The 27,110-nt window shown below is 41.1% G+C and overlaps 1 protein-coding gene across 1 annotated transcript; it reads right to left on the reverse strand.

The window, feature by feature from the left end:
• Positions 1–703: 703 nt before the first annotated feature.
• On the reverse strand, positions 704–25,802 carry LOC144250747 (uncharacterized). The gene is given in 6 exon segments (XM_077793698.1): positions 704–2,015; positions 6,792–6,799; positions 21,162–21,243; positions 21,328–21,620; positions 21,768–22,059; positions 25,786–25,802. Coding segments are annotated over 6 exon segments (2,004 nt in total).
• Positions 25,803–27,110: the final 1,308 nt, after the last annotated feature.

The following is a 27,110-nucleotide window of genomic DNA, read 5'->3' on the forward strand; positions in this document are numbered from 1 at the left end:
AAGATGGAGAAAACTAGATTTCCCACACTTCTCACACTCGCAGGGCTTCTCTGTGTGTTTTCATATATGAGAAGAAAAACAGGGCTGGAGGGGAAGCTGACAGGATGTAGCTTTTCTCTGGTATGTATTCTGGTATGTATTCCAGGGCTTTTCTCTGGTATGTATTCTTCCATGTTTATGAAGCTGAAGGGATGTAGCAAAGGAGTTGCCACACTGCTTACATTCAGAGGGTTTGTTTATCAATGTGAATGAAATGGCTTTGAGGGCAAGAGGGAAAAATGGAATGATTTGTGATAATTTTATACATTTAAAGAGTTAATCAGTTGGAAGTGGTGGTGTATGCCTTTAATTCCTGAGACTTGAGAGGGTAATTCTGAAGGATCAGTGTTGGAGGCTACCCTCAGCACCTTAGGAAGACCCTAAAAAATGCAGCAAGTCCCTGTCTCAAAATAAAAAGTAACTGGAATGTAGCTAACTGGTAGAGCACAACTGGACTAAATCCCCAGTCTCTCTCTCTCTCTGTCTCTCTAACACACACACACACACACACACACACATTTTCAGCAGTGTGAGTACTTTCTTGTCTTTGAGACTGACATGAAATATTGATTTACCAGGATTTACATTCAAAGGATTTTTCTCCAGTAACTTCCTACATGTATATGAGTGAAACAGTAATAACAGAAAAGTTTACCAATTGTTTTCATGCATATGATTTCTCTGCAGTATCTGTTCTTTCACGTGTGTGAAGCAGACAGGATGTGCCAAAAGCTTTTCCACATTGTTGTTATTCATAGCGCTTTTCTCTGGTATGGATTCTTTCATGTCTGTGAAGCGTAGGGGATGCAGCAAAGGCTTTGCCACACTGCTTACATTCATAGGGCTTCTCTCCAGTGTGCATTCTTCCATGAATCTGAAGGTTACTGGATCTAGAAAAGGCTTTGCCACACTGCTTACATTCATAAGGCTTCTGTCCAGTATGAGTTTTTTCATGTGAGTGAAGGTGACTGGATGTAGCAAAGGCTTTGCCACACTGCTTACACTCATAGGGCTTCTCTCCAGTGTGCATTCTTCCATGAATCTGAAGGTAACTGGATGTAGCAAAGGCTTTGCCACACTGCTTACAATCATAGGGCTTCACTCCAGTATGAATTTTCTCATGTAGGTGAAGGGTAGATGACTGAGTGAAGGCTTTCCCACACTGCTTACATTCATAGGGCTTCTCTCCAGTATGAGTTCGTTCATGTATCTGAAGGCCAGAGGCAGTAGTGAAGACTTTTCCACATTGTTGACATTCAGAGCATTTCTCTCTAGTATGTGTTCTTCCATGAATTTGAAGGTTACTCGATGTAGAAAAGGCTTTTCCACACTGCTCACATTTATACGGCTTCTCCCCAGCATGAGTTTTTTCATGTGACTGAAGGTAACTGAATGTAGTAAAGGCTTTGCCACACTGCTTACATTCATAGGGCTTTTCTCCAGTATGTAGTCTTCCATGAATCTGAAGAGATGTGGCTATAGAAAAGGCTTTACCACACTGCTTACATGCATAGGGCTTCTCTCCAGTATGAGTTTTTTCATGTGTGTGAAGGTTACTGGACTGAGTGAAGGCTTTGCCACACTGCTTACATGCATAGGGCTTCTCTCCAGTATGAGTTTTTTCATGTGAGTGAAGGTTACTGAATGTAGCAAAGGCTTTCCCACACTGCTTACATTCATAGGGCTTCTCTCCAGTATGAGTTCGTTCATGTATCTGAAGGCCAGAAGCAATAGCAAAGGCTTTTCCACATTGTTGACATTCATAGGGCTTTTCTCTGGTATGTATTCTTCCATGAATCTGAAGAGAACTGGACGTAGAAAAGGCTTTGCCACACTGCTTACATTCATAGGGCTTCTCTCCAGTATGAATTTTTTCATGTGAGTGAAGGTTACTGAATGTAGCAAAGGCTTTCCCACACTGCTTACATTCATAGGGCTTCTCTCCAGTATGCATTCTCTGATGTATTCTAAGTAAACTGGGAAAAGCAAAGTCTTTCCCACATACCTCACATTGAAAACGTTTACGTTCACTGTGTGTTCTCATGTGTCTTGGAACACCTGTGGGAGAAGACGAGGCTTCACCACATTGCTGATATTCATAGGGTTGCCACCCAGTATGAGTATCTTTATGCCTTTGAATGTCACTGGAATGACGGATGACTTTCCCACGTACTGTACATTTAAAAGGTCCATCTCCAGTTTGTATTAACATTTGTGTGTGAACATTTTTGGGAGAAACCAGAGATTTCTTATATTGTTTAAATTCACATGGCTTCTCTTCACATTCCTCATGCTTGTAGTATTTGTGTTCACAGTAAGATGTGATCTGCCTATGAAGGAATGAAGGTCACATGAAGTTTTTTGCACACATAATGAAGTGACATGGATTTACTCTATTAAAATTTTTCTTTGTTCAATTAAGAATTGGAATCGATTTGAAGGTTTTCCCACACTATTTTGTGCCTTTGAATTTACCATATGACTTCTTTAAGGAAGAAGAAGTGAACAGCACATAATCAATGCTTGATTCATTCACAATTTTCTATGTATTTATAGATCTTTACATTACTACCAACATCAGGTAAAGGCTAGGTTTTCTGACTTGTTCAACTTGCTTAAAAATAAGGAGATTGAAAGCAAACAATCCTTTTCAACACAGCTTCTCTATGGCTATTATCCAAACAGTGGTATTCACATATGCAATTTCATAGTACTTTTTGCATGTCAAATACTTTGAAAAGACAGAATATCTGTTACAGCTAAGTACATACTTCAGGTGAAAAGCACTATAAGAATAAATACTTCTCAAATTATGCATACTTCTTTCGTTGATTTCCTTTAAATATTACATGACAGTTCTCAGACCCAGTCATGGACTCCTCTTATGAGGACAGTTACCTTACATTGCTCCCAGAGTTTTCAATCTCAACTTCAGTGGTCTTGTCTTCCCACTTGTTTCCTAAAATGAGAGAACAGAACAATCTTTATGAATATTTAGGAGCTAACAATGCTTTGCCAAATGATACATGCTATTTATGCTGCAATAATTCACCAACTGATTCCCTTTTCACCTTCTACATAAATGACCAAAATAAACATGAGTTCTCTATTTGATTAACTCTAAAAACATCATTATTACCTATAGAAGACAGGTTTCTGAGGACTTCCACCATCACATCTCTGTAAAGGTTCTTCTGGGAAGGATCCAGCAAAGCCCACTCCTCCTGGGTGAAGTTCACAGCCACATCCTTAAAGGTCACTGAGATCTAAAATATCCCACCAAATGTATAGTGGAGGCCAGGAGAGATTGACAGCATGAGAAATCTACACTCAACATGCATGATGTTCACATGATTCCAGGAGGAACCCTAAGGTAAAGGATGAACTTTGGCTTATCATAACATGTTGCTTCATCCATTCTCTTCGTCAAATGTTCAACACTGGTTTAGTAACTAACAAACACCCTACACCAATACAATATTTTGAAAACAGTGGAGAGGATCCGCTGGAGAGAAGGGGTATTCCATACTATGAGTCATGACACATTTAATTGTCACCCTGATTGGATTAAAAGATACAGATGATTAATGAGATTCTGTGTGTGTCCATGAGGGTGTGTCTACAAATGATTGGCATGTGGGATAGTGAGCCAAACTGGCTAACCTTTTTAAGGTAGGCAGCACCATCCAATAGGACTGTGTCTTAGGTGGAACAAAAGTTGAAAGAAGAAGGAAGCAGCAGCAGAGCAAGCTCCTTTCTTCTCCAATAGGTTCTTGATTGCTACTGCAATGGCCTGAGGGTATCAGACTCTGCCTTGTTCACTCTCCCAAAGTGGACTCTGCCAGTGATTTTCCAGGGAGTTTCCAGAACCTTTGGTCTGGACTAGGGCAGCACCATTGATCCCTCTTGTTCTGAGGCTTCAGCCTCTTGGACTCTGCAGCAACTACTCCGAAAACTTTCCAGCTGCAGATGGCCACTGTGGACATCCAGCTTTGGGTCAAGTAGGCCAATCTAATAAGTCCCCTTTTATAATCAAACTTCCTCTTGATGCTGTTCCTCTAGAGAACACTGACTAATAAAATGTAAGTCAAAAATTGCTCTGAAAAACAAAGTCTAACTAATAAAGAAGTAAATAAACTACCAAGCCATGAAGTTTTACAAATATATACATAAGAAATAATAGTATATGCCAAATACCATTTTTATAATAATGCAAGAATAAAGCAACGAGTCATACATACAAATTTCAAAACTATGGACAAAAGCAAAGAAACTGATTTTCAATACTATTTCCATCTGGAAATAAATTGGATGATAAATCTTCAAAAGTCATTCCAGGGACTGGGGTTGTGGCTCAGTGGTAGAGCGCTCTACTTGCACGTGCAAGACCCTGGGTTCAATCCTCAGCACCACATAAAAAAGAATAACTAAAATAAAGGTATTGTGTCCAACTACAAATAAAAAATAAATATTTTTTTTAAAAAGACATTCCAACTGCTGGTGTGGTAGTTTGCACCTGTAAGTTCAGCCACTAGGGAGGTTAAGGCAGAGAAATGGCAAGTTGGAGGCCAGTCTCAGCAACTTAGCAAGACACTCAGAAATTTAGTGGGACTGGTCTTCATCAGATATAAAGGGGGGACTGGGACTGTAACTGAGTGGCAGAGCACGTGGTAGCATGTGTGAGGCACTGGGTATAATCCTCAGCACCACAAAAAAATAAACAAAATAAAGGTATTCTGTCCATCCATAACTATACATATATATATATAAATACATAAGAAGAAGGGCTGAGTACGTGCTCAGTGGTGAATGGGGCTGGGGATGTGGCTCAAGTAGTAGCACACGCGCCTCGCATGCACAGGGCGCTGGGTTCGAGCCTCAGGACCACATAAAAATAAAATAAAGATGTTATAAAAACCGAAAACTAAAACATCAATTTAAAAAAATTACATTGAAGATGGGAGTGATGGTGCACACCTGAATCTCAGAGGTTCAGGAGTCTGAGGCACTAGGCGATGTAGCAAGACTCTGTACCAAAACAAAGAATCTAAATGGGTTGGTTAAGCACCTCTGGGCTCCATTCCTGATACCAAAAAAACCATGAACCTGCCAAGGCCAGACAACGACAGTGAAAAACTGTCATCCTTTGTCCAATTCATCACCTTGTGAAGCACAGATACTAGTTTTCATGAAACCACATTCATAAACTTATCCACCACTATTTTTGTAGAATTGGACTCAAACTCTGCAGCAACAATGCAAGAGAGACTTTCTCTGTATCTTATCTGGGATTTTGGAATCTAGGACTGCAGTTCAATTTGAAATCACTGAAAAGACAAGATTGAATCTTACAAACATTCTATATAAACTCAGGGGTAGCAAATGGTAAATTAGGTAATTAGGTGTGTTCTTTTTTTTTTTTTGTACCCCCGAAATAAAACCCAGAGACATTTTACTACAGATCCACATCCCCAGTCATTTTTATATTTTATTTTGAGATGTAGTCTCACCAGGTTGCAGAAGGCCCAGCTAAGTTGCTAAGGCTGTCCTCAAATTTGCAACACTCCTGTCCCTGGAACAGGAAGGATCACAGTTGTGCCCCAGTGTACCTGGCTGTAAGTCGGGAATTTTGACAATGAAAATATAACTAGAGGGCTGGGGATGTGGCTCAAGCGGTAGAATGCTCGCCTGGCATGCGTGCAGCCCGGGTTCGATCCTCAGCACCACATACCAACAAAGATGTTGTGTCCGCCAATAACTAAAAAATAAAATATTAAAATTCTCTCTATCTCTCTTGCTCTCTCTTTAAAAAAAAAAGAAAATATAACTAGACTTTAAAATCCAATTCTTTCTTTCCTCTTAATAATAGTCCACACCATATGGCTCTGAATAAATAAACCTGGGCCTCAGATAAGTGAGCACATCATTTCAAAGTGATACACAGAAAGCTTTGGTGCTGAGGGAGCACACATGTGTCAGGCTCAAGGGGCAGGGAAGGTCCCTGACAGCTGGGACATGCTCCGTCCAGGTCTTGCTCACTGAAAGCCTCCAGGACCACTCTCCCATGAACCTGGACCATGACTCCAGTCTATGAGGCTTTTCAGGTTTGCACAGCTCTGCACTGGGGTGGGTGGTCCTTATGCTCTGGGAGAGGTTTTGCTCCTTCACACTGTGAGAGACTGAAAGGGCAGGAGTCACTGCTGACCTGGCCCCTCAGCACCAGCATCCACAGGCTGACTGTCCAACTTTCTCCAAGTAATGGGAACAGGGCTTGGGGAAAACAAGGTTCCAAGAAGTCAGTGGTCTAGATGAGGCTTGTTCCAGGACATTCCTTAGCCCCAAGACCTCAGCTGAGCCCCCAAGAGGCTGTACCTCACAACTTAGGCTCTCCTCTAAGAGGAGCTGACCCAGGGCCTGAAATTCCTTTTACCATGCAGGGCACAGGACAGCTGTGGGCACATGGTGGCAGCCCCAGGAATGGATAGTGACTGAGAACATAGGACCCTCTGAGGTGTCCAAAGAAAACCTGGCTGAGAAAATCAGATTTGGTGTCTACATCTTAGGAAGATAAAAAAAAAAAAACAGAATTTAGGCAGGTGTGAACTGAAGTTCTCTATGAACTTGCTCTATTTCAATGAACCTTCAGACCACCGGACTTTGGGGAACTAGACCACCATGAGGTATAAGACAGGGTTCTGCATCATGGGCAACAATTATCTTGGCCTCTCTAAAGCTCTTTCAAAGCCAATTACCTTAATTTCTGTATTAGTCCTAAATTCTCCAAACAAATGAACTTCTCAGAACATATTACCAACCTTACCCAACATATAACCACCATCTTCCAAAGCTAACAATGTAATAACGGATCTACAGAAGAAATTTCCCCTTTTTTACTGTAGCCACCCATCTGATGATCCTACCAATGCACTTGGTTAATGTATTCATGCATAACTTCCTTTTCAAATGTTCTTGTCAGGCATGCACAGTGGGGCACAACTATAATCCCAGCAGCTTGAGAGATTGGGTCAGGAGGACTGCTAAATTCAAAGCCAGCCTCAGCAACTTAGTGAAGCCCTAAGGAATGTACTGAGATCATGTCTCAAAATAAAATATAAAAATGGTTGCTGATGTGGTTCAGTGATTAAGTTTCTCTGGGTTCAATCCCTGTTATTAGAAAAGATGTAATTTCTTCCAGAATGGGACACATACATCAATCAGGATAAGGTGAATCCATGTTCCTGAGGATGGTCATTAATATTTGGGTCAAAGTAAACTATTTTCCTCAGGTATGGTGGCCAGTGCCTTTAATTCCAACAGCTCCAGAAGCTGAGACAGGAGGATCCTGTCTGAAAATAAATTTTAAAAGGGCTGGAGATGAATGACAAGAGAATAAATCAGACATTATTATCCTATTTGACTACATGACCCATGTGAATGGACATTAGGTACAACCAGAAAAAGGAGAAGTTACACTCTATTTACATATGATGTGTCAAAATGCATTTTACTGTCATGTAAAAGTAATAAAAGTCAAGAAAAAAATACCTTCTACCAAAAACAAACAAACAAACATACAAAAAAGAGCTGAGGATGTAGCTAAAGATTCAATATCCCTAGTATGAATAATGCACTGCCTTATTTCATTGAAAGCAGCTATTTTACCAGAACACAAGATGTGTCAAGTTACTATTATTTCCCCTAAAGGATGATATTCAGAAACAGAAAAAAAAGGTTATGGGCTAGGGATGTGGCTCAAGAGGTAGCATGCTCGCCTGGCATGCGTGCGGCCAGGGTTCAATCCTCAGCACCACATACAAACAAAGATGTTGTGTCCGCCAAAATAAAAAAAAAAAAAAAAGCTTATGCTTGCCAGAGATAGTGGCACATGCCTGTAATCCCAGGGACTCAGGAAGCTGAGGCAGGATGATCATAAACTGGAGGACTGTGGCCAAAACAAGTGGTATATGATCTCTTTTTAAAAAACTGGGGGGGGGGGTGTCCTGAGGATTTAACTGATAAACCTTCTCTAGTTTTGATCCCCAATATAAAAAGAAAATATTCCTTGCAATACTTCACTAAAGGAAAAGTGAAAGTGAATAGAGTCTGTTCATTTGAAACACAGGAAAAAAATATATTTGAGAGTGATGGGAAGTGGAGAGGAAGATGGCATTTTAGAACGCAGCAGGCAACTGCAAATGAAGGACCTACAGCAGCCTTCAGAGACTCTGAACAGGGAAAAGGAAAGTGGATTTGGGATCCTGCTTCCTACACATTTGGAAGAGTGGGTGCAGGCCAGCAGCAGGGAGGGGAGGGGAGGGGAGGGGAGGGGAGGGGAGGGGAAGCTGGAGACCTGAGCAGCCCATTCAACAATGGAAACAACAGCATGGAGCCCAGGGCCACCTGCCAGCGAGAATTGGGCCTCCTGCTCTGAGCTGACCTCAGGGACCAACCCACCTCTCAGGCCCAGGGAGCAGAAGCCCAGAGACAAACACCATGGAGGACTAGGCCGCACCCTCTGCACCAATTTCAGGCACAAAACACCCAGCTCACCCGGTGGGACCAGGGGATAGAGGCTTTGGGTCAGTCGCCAGGGAGGTGACTTCAAGTTTCTACCATCCAGCCCAACCCCCAGGACCAGGGGACAAAGACCCAGGGCAACCTCCAGAGGGGACTCTGCCAGGCTCTGGAGCTCATTTGGTTTGCGGGGCCCCAAGGCAGGTGCTGACCATGTACCTTCAGCCCTCATCACTAACTCACCATTTTTGTCTTCCTTGGGGACCTGGTGTTCTCTTGAGGAACCCCTGAGCACCAGAGATCTCCGGGACACGGATGCTCAGAATCACCTAGGCCTTCAGGGCAGAGCACATGGGGCCAGGAAGGAAGAGCGGAGTTGGTGACGAAGAAAAGCCCTCGAGATTTCCAAAGCCCGCCCTTCCCCTCTGTTCATGAATCTGATTGGACAGTTCCACCCCAGAAACACTAATGGGCCTCCTCCAGGAACACCTCTGCCTTATAACTGACAGCTAATGTTATCCAATCACTTCCTAAGATTCCCTAGAGTGACAGATCTTTGGTCCCAGTCCTTTTCAGGTGGAGTGTCTTTGCTGGGTTGGAAAAATAACCCAGTTAGAAGCCTTTGCTTGGAACTTGGTAAGGATGGGATTGAGCTATGGCTCTGGAAGACTGCTTTCCCAGCATGGGTGACACCGTGGGTGTGAACTCCACCACAGAAACAAAGAACAATTTTTAAAAAGTTACTTAAGGAGGCTGAGGCAGGAGGAGCCCAAGGTTCAGGTCAGGATCTACACTGTTAACCGAGTTTACTGTGACTGGTCCTTGCTTCCCCAAATGCTGAAGTATAACACAGAGAAGCACGTGGAGAGTGGAAAGTGGAAGGCTCAATTAAGGGAGAGCAGAAAAGATTCACCCCCACCCCCCAGGAAGAAGGGGACTGGAAAGGAGAAATCCTTGGAAAACAGAAGTCTTCTCTCTTTTACATCTAATGTCACCTTTTGTCCTCCCACATTCCTGTCCTTTATTTCTGTTTATTGTGCCTGTGATGGGGGCTGCAAGTGAAAGAACAAAGGGTGGGAAACTGGTGGACTGGTGGGGCAGGGAGGAGAAACCAGGGCAGGAACAGCCTAGGTGGGGTTGATTAGCATCTCCCTGTTTTACTGGGAGCTACTTCATTAACCCTTATTTAGCACCTGCCCAGGGTCATGGTGAAGTGGCACCCCCTTTCTCCACAGAAAAGCCCTCTTCCCCATGGCTGATTTTAGGACTGTCACCAAAAGAGTCCATTGTAGATAAACTTCCTATTTTCATGTCACCCGTTTTACTTGACCACTGACCGAGAAGATACCAGCACTCCAGGTGCTGGACACCCCCTTACTAGTCATCACAAAGCCATCCAGTACAGTACTTTGAAGAAATGTGCAAAGGAGGTCTCTGGCCTTGAGCTGGGCTTCACAGAGATGCCTACTTTTTAAGATAAGTTACAATTGGGCTCCATGGTAACAGCTGGCAGGGGGAGGAAAGAAAGGGGAGAAGAAGCTCTCCCCTTCTCAGGTGTTGTCCTTGAAGAGTTAACTTGCCCAGAACAGTGAAAGAAAAAGCTGCTTTTATGTGAACTTCTGAGCTCCTCCCCTTACATGCTGGGTATAAAACTCTGAAACTCCCTGAACTTGGGGTTCAGGGAATTGATTGATTACAGCAAAGGCTGCACCCTCTGAACCTGGCTGCAGGCAAGTAAAAGTGTTTCCTGCTATGTTTGGTGCCTTGCCTCATTTGTCCCTACAACAATGGGACATTAATATTTCAATTTCTCAGGTGTTGTTCTGGTTTTCCCAGGCTCAGATTAGACTCCATTTTCTTTATGGTTCCTAATGGACCACATTAACCTAGCTACATAGACTCTTCTCTTTAAACCTGGCTTCACAAACAGGAAAATCCTATCTGAAAATAAAATAAAAGGGTTGGAGTTCAAGCTCAGAGGTCGAGTCCCACAGGGAATATACCACAGAACCTCAAAGAAAAAGATACCTATATACATACAGAGAATCATTTGGTGTGACCTCAGACAACTTAGCAAGACAGTCACAAAATTTTTGAAACAATATTTAAAGATGTCACATATATCACACTTGTGTGATATCTAAAAATAAAAAAAAAAGTTTGACAATTATTTCTGTAATTCTCCTCACCTTCTGCCCCCTGATCATTTGGGGAGATAGCCTGAGCTAAGAAAGTAAGCAATTGGTGTTGGTGATTTGGCCCAGTGTTCTGTCCCCAGCAGAACAGGGGAAAATAAGGAAGTGGAGTCAATCCTCTAAGGCAGCAATGTGCACTGGAAATAAAATGGCTGCTTTGTGCTTAATGTCCATGTTCTACATTCCACTATTAGGGGAGTTGTAGGAAGCAACCTCACTCTGGTGATTCCACACATCAGGTCATCTGTTTACCCCAAAACCAAACAGAAAATGTCATGATGAAAAGCAGGAAAGGAACTTTGATCAGTGGAGCTACACCAGGAAGACCAGGGCACCATGTCCTTAGCCCTCTCTTCAGGGCTGTCTAGGACTCTCAGGTTTTATAGAAAGGGCAGTCAGTCATAGGCATGTGTGTAGAGAGCAAACTGTATGTAGGTTTGGTGTCATCTGTGGCTTCAGGCATCTGTGGGTCTCATAAAATGTCTGTGAGCTCATGGTCACATGCCCCCTTGACACACTTCACCCCATTGCATGTTATGCTCAAATTCAGAACCCCCAAAAAACCACAAAAGGCCAAGATCCATGTAAGCAGCAAAGAGGTATTTATTGTAAGCTAGCTCAGTCCTCCTTGTGCACACAGCAACTGTTGAAGCTGAGAGGCCCAAACCCAGGGTTTGCAGCAGTTTTATGCACTCTTTGGGAAGGCAGGGACTTCACATGCATTATAGCATCTCTTAGCAAATCATCACACACCACAGGGAAATTATAAAACAACTGGAAAACATGATTAGCACATTCACTGGTGGGAACAATTGGGTAGGGGTGATTGGCTGGAACAAGAGGGGGATTCCTTTGAACTGATTGGTTTAAGCCAAGAGGGTGTTCCTGCTGAGCTCTGGGGTTTCCCAACATGTTATCAACCTCCATAAACTACTGGGAGGGTCATCCAGCATCCCAGGTATTTTCCCTGTCTCATGCTAATAGGTGGCTGCTAGGAGGTTGCTATGGGTCTTCACCTAGCCTGACTAAGTAAGGGACACCTAGCACAGCACATCTCTCCTGTTATTTTCAGATAAACAACTCAGCAGGGTGGGAGGGTCAGTATATGCCTAGGAGTGCTCTGTGGGTCTTTGTAAGGACAAGGGTCACACCACCCCCCTCCTTGTACAGACTTTGCTCTGAGGTAGAGGCTGGTTTTTCATGCACAGGCTGACCTGAATTGATGTCTCAGGTAGGATCCCTTCCTTTGTGTTCTTTCCATGTCAGTGGTTCAGAGGAACCAACATTTTCACGAAAAGCCACAAGCCCACCTGCTCCTGCCTGGAAAGCACCATATCCCTAGCTGCTGACCCAGGACTCTCAGCTTCCTGGGTTTCAACTGATAGTTAAACCAGAAAGAAACAATAAGCCTGCTCAGCTCGGCCCATAAAGCCTGCATATGAAACCCCACTTGGGGCCCATATGGCCTGTGGCGTTGATACAGCTAGTTACTGGGGAGGAGTTCTGCTCCCTCACATGTTGAAGTTTGAACATTAGAGAAGCAAGCCCAGGCAAGCACACAAAGCAGGGTTTATTCAAAAATGAGGAACATGGACTTCTCCCCAGAAGGAAGAAGGGAGCCATCCTGGTATTCCCAGAAGGGAGATGTTCAATCTTTATTTTGTGAGTCCTAGTCTTCCTTTGTTCTCCATTCCTTTCCCCCTCATCTTTCTCCTTCCTGCCTTGGTGACTAGGCCCAGACGTGCTTGGTGAGATGGCAGAAAGGTGACAAACAGGGGGGCTGAAGGGGGAAGGGCAGGATGGAGCAGCCAAGGACACATTAGCAACCTTATAGCTCTCTGTAGGGAGGGCCAATTCCTGAGACAGGATATCTTAGCAACAGAATGGAGCAAGGGCAAATTCTTGATGAGGGTGGAGCAAGGGCTCTGAAGGAATTAATATTTCTATCCCTCAGGGGACAGTCTGCAACTTGCCAGACTCACTCAAAATTGACTCCATTTTCCTGTCTATACTGACTGCCTGTCTCATTCTGGCTCCAGTATCTACCCCTTCCTGGAAAGTAAATACAATTGTATTCTTTACTCTTAACTTGGACTTGGATAAGTCTTTCACATCCTGCACAGTAACCCAAAGTCATTCTGCCTACCAATATTACCCATGGACAATGGGGGGTGGCTAACATATGCACAGTCATATTCCCAAAAGTGTGGAATTCTGGCCACATACCAGTTGGGGGATGAGAACTCAACTGCAGGCCCTTTGTTCTCCACTCTGTTCTGGGCATTGAATCCATGGCAGGGCCACATTAGGCCTGAACTATGTCCCCATACTCCTTTTTATTGTTGTACAAAGAAGGTGGGTGGGAGCATAAATGTAATGGATTTGAGTATAAATCTCTGATGAACCCAGCCTAATTCAATCTTAATATTATGAGCCATCTCATCATAAAATTATGAAAAGTTAATTTTTGTTTTAGTATAAATTACTGCAATTTATACTAAATTTCTTGCCTTGCTGGGAATCCCTGCCCAGGGCTTGTACTCACCTATGCCTGGCTTTCCCTGGCCAGACAACAATCCTCTCTAAAACCTTTGTGGTGCCTCATAAATCCTGGCTCCCCCTGACCAAATAACAACATTGTTGAAAACCTCAGTGGTGCCTCATAAATTTTGATGTAGGGATTTTAATTTATTTACTATCCCACATGCCAATCATTTGTAGACACACACAGAATCTCATTAATCATCAGTATCTCTTAATCCAATCAGGATGACAATTAAATGTATCATTACTCATAGTATGGAATACCCCTTCTCTCCAGCCAATAGTCTCCACTGTTTTGAAAATATTGCATTGGTATAGGGTGTTTGTTAGTTACTAAACCAGTGTTGAATATTATTTGACAAAGAGAATGGATGAAGCAACATGTTATGATAAGCCAAAGTTCATCCTTTACCTTAGGGTTCCTCCTGGAATCATGTGAATATCATGCATGTTGAGTATAGGTTTCTCATGCTGTCAATCTCTCCTGGCCTCCACTACACATTTGGTGGGATATTTTAGATCTCAGTGACCTTTAAGGTAATTAGATCTCAGTGACCTTTAAGGTAATTAGGAGTTTTCTGTTTTCTCTTTCTTTTCTTCTTCTTCTTTTTTTTTTTTTTTTTTTTGGTTTGGTACTCCTGAGATTAAACCCAGAGATATTATATTACTGAGCCACATCCCCAGTCATTTTTATATTTTATTTTGAGATGCAGTCTCACCAGGTTGCATAAGGCCCAGCTAAGTTGCTAAGGCTGTCCTCAAATTTGCAACACTCCTGTCTCAGCCTCTGGAGCAGGAAGGATCACAGGTGTGCCCCACTGTTCCTGGCTGTATGTTGTGGACTTTAACAATGGAAATATAACTAGACTTTAAAATCCACTTCTTTCTTGCCTCCTTAATAATAGTCAATCCCATTTGGCTCTGAATAAATAAACCTGGGCCTCAATTGATATTTAATGTTGGTATGAATTTAGATAATTAGTAAAAGAAAAAAATTGAGAAAAGTAAATTATTTTTAAATATAATTTCAAATAAACCTGAAAAAAGATCAGATTGATAACCTCATGTATTATGATGCTTCAGTAACTTAGTTATTAGCAAGTAAAAACACACTATTTACAACCAAATAATACTACAATAATATCTATCATTTTCTTTTTCTGTAGGACTGTCAATGACTCACCTACCATGAGATGGACATAATTATTCTGATTTAAAATTTTGGAAAAAGAGAGAAGAGAGATAATGAATGACACATAAATCAGATATGTTTTCTTGAGTGTCAAAAAAGCCACCACAGCATCTGCTTTATTACCTGTGTTCCAGTCTTCTAACATTGTAACACCTATCTATAACGTTATATTAATAAAACAGTAAACATAATATAAACAGAGTCTGTTTATATTAATAAAACCTCACATGGAAGCAGCCTTAACCATCATGAATTTGTTTCAATAATGGAAAGATATTTTTTCTTATGTAAAAATACATCAAATTGAGATCAATGGTCCAATTTCATTTTTATCCATTGAATCAGCTGAAAGTACCTTTCCAGAAGCCCATGTCACAATGTTTTCACTTGCTTCGCTTTTCTTATATTCCCTCCAAATCATGAAGTCTTCATTTCAGCAGCACTTACAATATCAAGAAATATGCTCTCCAAGAAAAAAAAAATCTGTTCCAACCCGCTGTCCCATTTGGTCAACTCAATTATGGCTGAATGAAATTTGTGTTTACCTCAGACTACAAGTAAAAACAAATTATAAATCACAGCAAGTAACAGATGACACAAACACAGTTCTAAATGGGGGCATGTTCCAGGGAGCATAATACATCCAGGGAGCCCTGCAGTCTTCCCCTGGGTGGGCACAGGACAGGTCAATGGAGGTCTTTAAATCACACTATCACAGCAGATCAGAACCCAGGTTCTCTGCTGGAGGCCCTCTCTCCTACTGGCAGGGTACCCAGGGTGTGGGCAGAGTATACCAGGGTTCCATATGACAGGGGGAGTAGTCCACCCTGTGGCACACACCAGGTTGACCCTGGGGCCCAGTGTACCAAGACTCTACAGCAGGAGGAGATGCCAAACATGCACCATACAACATGTTGACCTGTGCAGAGTGGGGTCTGGCAGGAGTCCATGAGGCTAAGAGGGGATGTGTTTCCTGGTGCCCACCAAGGCCATCAAGAAAGAGGAATGTGAGTATGGATAACTGAGGGGACTCTGAGCTCAGGCAGTGCAGGGAAGAAGGTGACAGTGAAGAGCGGATCCAGGCACAACTGGGTGGTCATGGCCCAGGAAGTTCATCAGACCCAGGAGTAACTGGGCATCCATAAAAGGGCCTCCTGCTCCACAGTCATTAATAGACCCCAGGACCAGCAATGTCCAAGCCTCCTGGGCACAATGACCCCAGCAGAGCACAGCAAGAACACCCAGAAGTTTATATCAACATGCAAAACCCCTTGCAGTACAGGGCAAGCACTGGAAAGATGGACCCTGGAAATTTACTGGCTGTAGGGTCAAGAGGGGTATTGCCTTCATGAAGGCTGACCACCTCCAGGGTCCTACACCCACTGTGGACTTCAAATGGGTCATGACTGCTGGTAAGGAAGCTCTAAAGTGTCTGAGAGCCTTGAAACTAGTACTCCTGAATCCCATCAGAGACCCTGCTGTTAATGTCAAAAGAAAAATTCCAGGCTACCATGTGAAATTTTTTGCCAGTTGAGGCTCTCTTAGTGATGTGGGGCATACGAGGCTGGATGCCTGGGGAAGACTCAGGAAGCAGAGTCATTGACAGCAGGGCTCAGAAGGGTATCACCTAAGATTTTCTGTACCTTGATGTTGGAATTTTATTATCTTTACACCCGGGGTGGGGAGGGGGTGGAGGTTTATTCATTTTTATTTATTTATTTTTTGTAGGAGTCTACATAAAAATTTTTTTGGTTGTTCAAGAAAGTGAATTTTTAATCATTTTTGAGATTATTCACGTCTTCCAAGCTTTACTAGAAAAGAAGCAGTCATACAATTACATCTTTTTTTTTAAGAAAGAGTGAGAGAGAGGGAGAGAGTGGGAGAGAGAGAGAATTTTAAAATTTATTTTTTAGTTCTCGGAGGACACAACATCTTTGTTGGTATGTGGTGCTGAGGATCGAACCCGGGCCGCACGCATGCCAGGCGAGCGCGCTACCGCTTGAGCCACATCCCCAGCCCCATATATAATTACATATTCATTCTAACGCATATTGAGTTCTTTGCAAATCTTTTTTCTGATATTTGTTTTAAAGAACATTATGGTGAGGGTCTCTGGAGAAGCTTACTTAAGATTCTTAGGTGCAGAAGGGGGCATCAATACATTAGGACATTCGACTGGGGCCCTCCTTACCTAGTTTTGATCACATGCTGTGTATGAAGAAAATCATCACACGATGTTCCCAGGGCTACTGAGGTTCCCTGAACACAGAGAGAAGTCCAGCCTGGGTTTTCCGGCATATTCCACCTAAGTATTAATCATGGTGATAAAAGCTAAATTGGATGTCAGTGGTTAAAATTCCCTGCTGTTAAAGATGTTTAAGAAAGGGACCAGATGAAAACATGGAGGAAAACCTGCAGTGCTGCATCTACTGACGTGGTCATCAGTGGGTCCACACACACAGCAGCAGCAAACTCACCACCTGAGCAAGGGGAGTGCTCACTGCTAGAGCACCTGTCTAGCAGGCACAAGGCAAGATTGGGTCCCTGGTGCCAGGGAATGAGAAGAAATAGAAAGCAACTCAATTAAGTACACGGCAAAGTATATTTTGAGAAGGTGCCTCTCCTAACAATACATACAAATTACAACTTTTATAATGCCCTTTAATGTGCCTACATACAACACAACACATGAGACTTAGAACAAACACAAGTGACAGAGTGGTGGTCCCACAGTCATCAACAGGACAATAAGGCACCAAGGAAAAGAAAGAGGCCAGTTGCAGGGCACAAAGGGTCACATCTCTATGGTCCCAGCATCTAGGAGGCTGAGGCAGGGTGACCACAAGTTTGAGGCCAGCGTCACCCCATCTCAAAAAATAACAATAAAAGAGCTAGGGGGGAAGTTCAGTAGTGGAGAACTCCTGGGTGAAATCTGAAGGAAAGAAGGGAGCAAATGAGGAAAAAAGAGATATTTAGCCAATCTGCACAGAATGCTGGAGTGCACAGGCCTCAACTCACATACACAATGTGTAAGCAAACTTTAGAAAGACACAAAAGAATAAGTTGAGAAGACATGATGTAATAATTAATTTTTGAGAAAAAAATAGTGGGCAGCAATGTTGTGAGAAAAGTCAAAGAAATCAATAGTTGCATTACACAGAGAGGATGAAAGAACTACACTAGGGAGAATATGTAGAGAAAGGGTGACTTGATCCTGTACATGCGTGTGCACGTGGGTATGGGTGTGCATGTGTGGGTGGCACAACTCAGCCCTCTCAGGTGTTTGCTTTTGTAGTTTCACTTGGTGCTTTAGATAACACTCACATGAGCACCAGGGCACGTTCCATAGTCTCTGTGACTCTGCAAAGTTGATTATCTGGTGTCTGGTGCACAGAGGGAACAAAAAAAATGTTTGTTAAAAAAATTTCTGTAATACTCATATTGATTACTTACATTTCATTTTATCATAAGATCTTAATACAAATGAATAGTTTTTTCCCTTAAATATTAAAACAATTCTCCCACCCTCTTTTCAACAAAAATTATAGAAAATAAAATTTTTCAAAATGGACTTCAGTTTAGTCCAACTGGAAATATAAAAATTTGGGATATAAGCTGTGAATTAATGTCTTTCTGATGCTCAGAATCATTGTAGAATCTTAGAGCTTTAAGGGCATTAGTATACATAAACACAGTAAAAAGGAATTCTCGCCTATGGATCAATTAAGACTTGGAAACTCTACAAAAACCAGGCATATATTGATTTACATCAAAGTCTCAAGAAACATCAAGGAGCCAGGCATGATAGCACATCTGTAAAACCAGTGGCTATAGAATGAGAATCACAAGTTCAAACCCAGCCTCACCAACATACTGAGGCCCTTGGAAAGAATTTTAAAAATACTTCAATCAAAATTTAAAAATAAATAAAAAGGGGTAGGGATGGGATCAGGGCTTATGCACATCAGATATGGTGGTGGTGATGATGACGACTATAATTATAATAGTAATGTTTATTTTCTTTGGCCCTGAATTCTATGACCCTGGTAATTATAGTTAAAACTTCTCACATTTTAATCTTTTCACAACATATATAAGAGTCATAAGATATACGAGGAGACAGAAAATATCATATTATTCATAAACCTGGAAAAAGTTATTTTTAATTATGAGACCAGAGTCAGAAAATATCATTTGTTTTTTTCTTTTTAAAGAGAGAGAGAGAGAGAGAGAGAGAGAGAGAGAGAGATTGAGAGAGAGAATTTTTAATATTTATTTTTTAGTTCTCGGCGGACACAAAATCTTTGTTGGTATGTGGTGCTGAGGATGGAACCCGAGCTGCACGCATGCCAGGCGCGGGCGCTACCGCTTGAGCCACATCCCCAGCCCATAAAATATCATTTGTTTGCTAAGGTCTTTAGTGGAAAAAAATGGGCAATATGAGAGAAATTGGACTCAAGGGAAGAAGAGAGATGAAAACTCTAAAAAAAAAAATTAAAAAGCTGCCAATACAGGTTAATACATTTTAACTAGAAATCTCGTGTACTATTCTATAACATACTTCTATGTACAAAATCATACTACACATTAGATTTTGCGCGTGCACACACACACACACACACACATAGTAAATATAAGATTATGTCATCATATGGGAGAGTTGACTACAGATCAACAAATATAGAGAGAAAAATTAAATCTAACAAGAAGAGATATTTAACTGGGAGAAACATGTTGCTTTCACATCTTCATGCTGACGCAATTCCTACATCCACTCCAGGGTGCATTCTCATTACCTCTGAATAGACAAAAAAGAAATGAAAGTCCACACCCTTTTTACAAACCTAGAGTGGTTTTCTAAAAAAAAAAAAAATTAGGTTTTTTGCTGAAGGAGTTGTATGACTGTAATTCCACTGGAAAAGCAGGCTGAGGCAGGGAATCACAGATTCAAAGTCAACCTCTGCAACATAGTGAGGATATAAGCAATTCAGTGACACCATGTCTAAATATTTGGAATAAAATAAAAAAGATCTGGGATGTGGCTCAATGGTTAAGTGTCTCTGAGCTGAATCCCTGGTACCAAGACAAGTAAAATAAAATAAAGTAAAAAATTCCCTCAAGTTTGATGAGTAAGTTTAAAACAAACTGTAACAACTGAAGGTCTCACCACATTTTTATATACAAGGCTTTTCTTCAGAGCAGGTTCTCCCATGATACTCAAAAAGAAACTGGAAAGATGAAACTGTTACCACATTGTTTAAAGAGCAGTTGGGTTTTCCCTGATGTGAATCCTTTTATGTCTTTGGAGGAACCTGTGAAAGCTGAATATTGCCCCACATGGCTTATCCACAGGATTTTCTACAATGTGAGTCCTTTCATACAACGAAACAAAACTAAAACACCTGAGCCCTTTGTATTTCTTAATTACATAAAATTTATTCATTTTGACATGAATCTTTCAAGAAGAATCTTCCCAGTCCTTAGAAAAAAGTGGGAAAATTTGAAGACTTCCCATATTTCTCACATTCTCAGGGCTTCTCTCCATGAGTATTTTCATATATGAGAAGGAAAGCAGGGCTGAGGTGGGAAGCTGACAGGATGTATCCAATCCTCCACATTCCGAGGGTTTTTGTCCCACTGTGAGTGAAATGGCTTTGAAGGCACCAGGGAAAATGGAATGCTTTTCCAAATTGTTTAAATTTAAATCATTATTCATTTATATGTGGTAGTGTAGGCCCTTAATCCCAGGGTCTCGGGGAGCTGAGGCAGAAGGATCACAAATGTGAAACCAGACTCAACAACTTGAAGACACCAAGGAACTCCATAAGTCCCTGTCTCAAAATAAAAAGTAAGGGGCTGGGGATGTGGCTCAAGCGGTAGCGCGCTCGCCTGGCATGCGTGTGGCCCGGGTTCGATCCTCAGCACCATATACCAACAAAGATGTTGTGTCCGCCAAAAACCAAAAAATAAATAAATAAATATTTAAAAAAAAAAAAGTAAAATGGATGAGGCTCAGTGATAGAGGACCCTCAGACTAAAACCCCAATACAATTTAGAGATAGATATATAGAGAGATTGATTCATTGATTTGGACATGTGAGAACTTTCTTCTCTTTGAATATGACAAGAAATACTGAATTCCCACATATCACATTCAAATAATTTTTCTACAGAAAACTCACTACACGTTAATAAGTGAAACCAATCTCTCTGCAGGAAGTGATCCTTTATGTAAGCAAAGCTGAGCAGATGTAACAAAGGTTTTCCACATTGCTTACAATTATAGAGCTTCTCTCCAGTATGTATTCTTCCATGTCTTTGAAGGTCACTGGATGTAGCAAAGGCTTTGCCACAAAGCTTATTCTTATAGGGCTTCTATGCAGTATGAAGTTTTTCATGTGAGTGAAGGCCAGAATACTGAGTGAAGACTTTTCCATACTGCGTGCACTTATAGGGCTTCTCTCCAGTATGTGTTCTTCCATGAATCTGAAGATAACTGGGTGTAGCAAAGGATTTGCCACACTGCTTACATTCATAGGGCTTCTCTCCAGTATGAATTTTTTAATGTGACTGAAGGTAACTGAATCTAACCAAGGCTTTGCCACACTGCTTACATTCACATTCATAGGGCTTCTCTCCAATATGTATTCTTCCATGTCTGTGAAGGCTATAGGAACTTGCAAAGCTTTTCCACACTGGTTACATTCATAGGGCTTCTCTCCAGTATGTGTGCTTTCATGTCTGTTAAGGTCACAGGATCTAGCAAAGGCTTTTCCACACTACTGACATTCATAGAGTTTTTCTCTAGTGTGATTTTTTTCATGTGACTTAAGGCCAGAGGACTGAGTGAAGCCTTTTCCACACTGCGTACACTCATAAGGCTTCTCTCCAGTATGCATTCTTCCATGACTCTGAAGATTGCTGGAACTAGCAAAGGCTTTGCCACACTGCTTACATTCATAGGGCTTCTCTCCAGTATGAGTTCTTTCATGTTTGTGAAGGTCACCGGATCCAGCAAAGGCTTTTCCACACTGCTTACATTCATAGGGCTTCTCTCCAGTATGCATTCTTCCATGAATCTGAAGGGAACTGGATCTAGCAAAGGCTTTGCCACACTGCTTACATTCATAGGGCTTCTCTCCAGTATGAGTTCTTTTTTTTTTTTAAATTAATATTTATTTTTTTTAGTATTTGGCGGACACAACATCTTTGTTGGTATGTGGTGCTGAGGATCGAACCTGGGCCGCACGCATGCGAGACGAGTGCGCTACCGCTTGAGCCACATCCCCAGGCCCAGTATGAGTTCTTTCATGTGAGTGAAGGTCACCGGATCTAGCAAAGGCTTTGCCACACTGTTTACATTCATAGGGCTTCTCTCCATTATGCATTCTTACATGAATCTGAAGGGAACTGGATGTACAAAAGGCTTTTCCACACTGCCTACATTCATAGGGCTTCTCTCCAGTATGTGTTCTCTGATGTATTCTAAGTAAACTGGGATAAGCAAAGTCTTTCCGACATACCTTACATTTGAAACGTGCATTCCCTGTGTGTGTAATCTTGTGCCTTTGAAGACTTGTGTGTGAAATACAGGTTTTAACACATTGTTTACATTCATAGAGTTTCTCTCCAGAATGATTTCTTTCATGTCTTCTAAATAAAGAGGAGAAATGAAAGGCTTTCCCACATATCTCACATTGAAAAGTTTTACCTCCACTGTGTGTTCTCATGTGTCTTTGTAAACCTGGGAGAGAAGAAATGGCTTCAACACATTGTTGACATTCATCAAGTTTCCAGCCAGAATAAATATCTTCATGTCTTTGAATGTCACTGGAACAACTGAAGACTTTCCCACATACTACACTTTCATATGGTCCATCTCCAGTTTGTATTAACATTTGTGTGTAAACACGTCTGAGAGAAACCAGAGATCTCTTATATTCTTTAAATTCACATGGCTTCTCTTCACATTCCTTATGCTTGTTGTATTTGTGACCAGAGTGAGATGTGATGTGCCTATGAAGGAATGAAGGACATATGAAGTCTTTTACACATACAATGAAGTCACATGGATTTACTCTATTAAAATTTTTCTTTGTTCAATTAAGAATTGGAATTGATTTGAAGGTTTCTCCACAATATATTGTGCCTTTGAAGTTTACCATATGACTTCTTTGAAGAAGAATTGACCAGCACATAATCAATGCTTGATTCATTCACAATTTGCTATTAATTATACATCCTTACATTACTAAACATCCGGTAAAGGCTACTTTTTCTGATTTGTTTAACTTGCCTAAAATAAAGCGGTTGAAAGGAAACAAACCTTTGCAACACTGCTTCTCTATGGCTATTATCCAAATAGTGATATTCACATATGCAATGTCATAGTTCTTTTTGCATGTCAAATACTTTGAAAAGACTGTATATTTGTTAGAGCTAAGTATATATTTCTGGTAAAAAATATTATAAGAATAAATACATTTCATATTATGCATACTTTTTCAGTTTGTTTGCTTTAAAAATTATATGACAGTTCTCATATTCCCTCATTAATTTCTCTTGAGAGTACAGTTACCTTAGATTGCTCCCAGAGTTCTCAATATGGTCTTCAGTGATCTTGTCTTCCCACTTGTTTCCTAAGATGAGAGAACAGAACAATCTTTATGAATATTTAGGAGCTAGAAATGTTTTGCCAAATCCTAGGTGCCATTTATGCTGCAATAGTTCACCAACTGATTCCCTTTTCACCTTCTACATAAATGACCAAAATAAACATGAATTCTCTATTTGATTAACTCTAAAAACATCATTATTACCTATAGAAGCCAGGTTTCTGAGGACTTCCAGCATCACATCTCTGTAAAGGTTCTTCTGGGAAGGATCCAGCAAAGCCCACTCCTCCTGGGTGAAGTTCACAGCCACATCCTCCAAGGCCACTGAGATCTAAAATATCCCACCAAATGTATAGTGGAGGTCAAGAGAGATTGACAGCATGAGAAATCTATACTCAACATGCATGATGTTCACATGATTCCCTGGTCTCTAAATTAATTCCAGAGATTGGTCCATCAAGTCTTATTGCACTCAATTTCTTACAGCCATTCCATCACTAGAAATTGACTACTCAGAAAGCAAACATCATAGTGATTTATACCCTTCCTTTGGTGAGTTAACACGAAGTAAGCAGGCTCCCAGATCTCTCCTAACTTGTTTATTGATTGCACTTCTATTACATGTCCTACAAACGTCCTGTGTGGTATACAGCTAATATAATCACTTTCTATAGTACTTATCTTTAGAAAAGAAAGGTGATGTGTAGGAAATTGCAGGAATCATGAAACTAACTATTTGACAGACATTCTGCCAACTATAGTGGCTCCCTGTACCTACAAGGTTAATATAGATAAGATGGAATTTACTTATGTCTTGTTTCCTCTGAAAGTCTATTGTTCCATACATAAAGAAATGCCTAGAACCAGCCCCAAACCACATCCTCTGGGCATGGGGTCACTAAGGAGATTCCTTCATAGACAACATTTAGACAACCTTTCACACAGGTTGTCCCAATGAGTTAACTGGAGATTTAGCTCATCCTTTGTGATTACACTGAGAACAACTAGAAGTTTGCAGGTGCTTTACTCCAGAACAAATTTAGTCAACTAGCTTACTATTAAGTGACCAAAACACACGTTCTCTATTTGATTAATTTAATTTATTTATTAATACACAATTTTATAATTTCCTCTGGTTACCGTCAAACCAGAATGGGGTAAGTGAAAGATGGCACATGTCTTAGAAATAACTCAATGACCCAAAAATATCACCTTGTCCAAACAACAGCCTTGAAAAGTTTTATAACTCTCAAAACAATCTTCTTAATTACCAGCAGGCACTACTTTTCTAAGTCTCATGAGAACAATGAATGTCCAGTTCACTACCATAATGTATAGTCATGAGACACATACCAATGTTCTGCTCAAGGACATTTTGAACAAGGTTGGGCCACATGGGCAATGGTTGTCTGTTGTGAAAGAGATTCATCTTGCCTGTAGGAATGGTGGTGCAAACAAACCTAAGGCAGGAGCTCTTCCAGAGTGTGGTAAAGCAACAAGTTTGGAGCCCAGATTTCTGAACTATCCCACACAGTCTGGGTGTGAAACAGGCCACTATGGACATCTGTAAGCATGCTATGATGTCAGCACAGTGATGGAGCAGGCAAAAAGAAAATATTCTTGCCACTGACACAGAACCATACTCAATTACACTCAGAGACATCAGCCCAACTCTGTCAGGACAATGATGCAGGCAGGAGGGCTTCATGGGCTTTCTAGCAAATAGGAAGCACACTGACGTCTCAGGGTCACAGCAACTCTCCACAAGACAAAAACCACACCCTACAAGTGTACCACCACTAAAATCAAATGTATGCTCAAAGAACATGAGAGCTAAAACAAAAATAAATGAGAAGAAGCTAAAAAGCCTCCAGGGAAAAGGACATGAAACAAAAGACTCTAAACAGACACAGGACAAAGAGGTGACTCAAGAGAAAAGGTGACCATTTTGAAGAAAAAAAATGTAAAAGTCAATCATAGGAAATTCGTAGAGAATACCAGAGGTGGTGCTGTATTGATATCTAAGTCATCCAATGAACATTTCAGAAAAGAAGAGCTAAGAGCAATCATTGAAATTACCACTTCAAAAAACAAGAGAAAGACGAGTAATGTAAACCTAAATTAACCACAGGAAGGTAACAGAAGGTGTTGATGAAACCACAATCAGGAAATTCACAGTCTACAAAATCAACTTCTTCATAAACATGAGCAACACTGATAAACTGACATAAGGCTAAGAATACAGAGGATAGGGACTGGGGTTGTGGCTCAATGGAAGAGTGCTTGCCTAGTGCTTGGGAGAAAGTGGGTTCAATCCTCATTCTATATATAAGAAAAAAAGAAAAGTGTACAACATACAATAACATTAAATAAAAAAGCAAAGAGGACTGAAAACCTACTAAAACATTTAAAAGTGTCATCTTCAACAATGTATTGAGATTTCAACATTATCATAAATGTGCCTGACACAAATTAGACAACTTGCAGAAACTGGGCCATTTCTTTGAGAAAGACAATCTCCTACAACTTACACACAAGGGAAAATACACAAAACAGATGAGCCCATGGCTGCTGAAAAAAAGCAGACTCAATAACTAATTACTACCCAAAAAACCAAGGCAAGGCTCTGACAATTCAAACAGGCTTTCATGAGACACTTAAGAACTGACATGATGCAGGCACATACCAATGTGCCTGCATCATGACAGTTTTTCAATTTTCTAATTTTTTTCCAGAACATAGAAGCTGAGTTAACACCTCCTATTTCTTTCTGAGGCATAAGTTATCATATTATCCAAATTAAGTAGATAAAGGAAAGTATTAAATAGAAAAGAAAACTATGAGTGATGCTCATGATCATAAATGCAAAATTTAAACATAAATGCTAAAAATTGTACAAATAAAGTCATCACACCATAAAAATGTCTATAAAAATGGTGGGAAAATTATGGGCACAGGAACCCTCACTGCAGTGACTACAGCAGCCATATCCAGACCTGCCCAAAGCTAGATGCAAGGAAGATGCACCTTTCAATAATGAATGGACAAGCTGCAGTTAAACCACATCAAAGAACATCATCCAGAAAATGAGCTCTGCAGCCTGGAAAGATACACAACCATTAAAGGCAGACTGGTAAGTGAGAGAAGCCAGTTTGAAATGTCCATGTGCAGTAAGATTCCAAGTCAAGAACATTCTGGAAAAGACAACAGTATAGATGCACTAGCAGAACTGATGGTTGCCAGGGACTTAGGGGGCAGATATTGAGGGAGAAAATATAAAAAGTGATGAACAGGTGGAACACAGCATTACCAGAGCAGTGAAACTCTTCTGTATGACATTATCTTGTAAACAATGTGGCACACACAATCACATCACACAGAGGATAAACCCTAAGGTAAAGGATGAACTTTGGCTTATCATAAAGTGTTGCTTCATCCATTCTCTTTATCAAATGTTCAACACTCGTTTAGTAATTAACAAACACCCTACACCAATGAAATATGTTGGAAACAGTGGAGACTATCGACTGGAGAGAAGGGGTATTCCATACTATGAGTAATGGCACATTTAATTGTCACCTTGATTGGATTAAAAGATGTCAATGATTAATAACCTTCTGGGTGTTTCTATAAATGATTGGCATGTGGTAAAGTGTGTCTACAAATGATTGGCATGTGGAACAGTGAACCAAACTGGAGAATCTCCTTAAGCTAGGCAGCACCATCCAATAGGATGGTGTCTTGGGTGGAACAAAAGTTGGAAGAAGAAGGAAGCAGCAGCAGAGCAAGCTCCTTTCTTCTCAATGGGTTCTTGATGGCTGCTGCAATGGTCTGAGGATATCAGACTCTGCCTTCTTCACTCTCCCAAAGTGGACTCTGCCAATGATTCTCCAGGGAGTTTCCAGAACATTTGTTCTGGACTAGGGCAGCACCACTGATCCCACTTGTTCTGAGGCTTCAGCCTCTTAGACTCTGCAGCTACTACTTCTCAAGCTCTCCACCCTACAGATG

This window comes from Urocitellus parryii, chromosome X (assembly GCF_045843805.1).
Source record: "Urocitellus parryii isolate mUroPar1 chromosome X, mUroPar1.hap1, whole genome shotgun sequence".
In the NCBI taxonomy this organism is placed as follows: domain Eukaryota; kingdom Metazoa; phylum Chordata; class Mammalia; order Rodentia; family Sciuridae; genus Urocitellus; species Urocitellus parryii.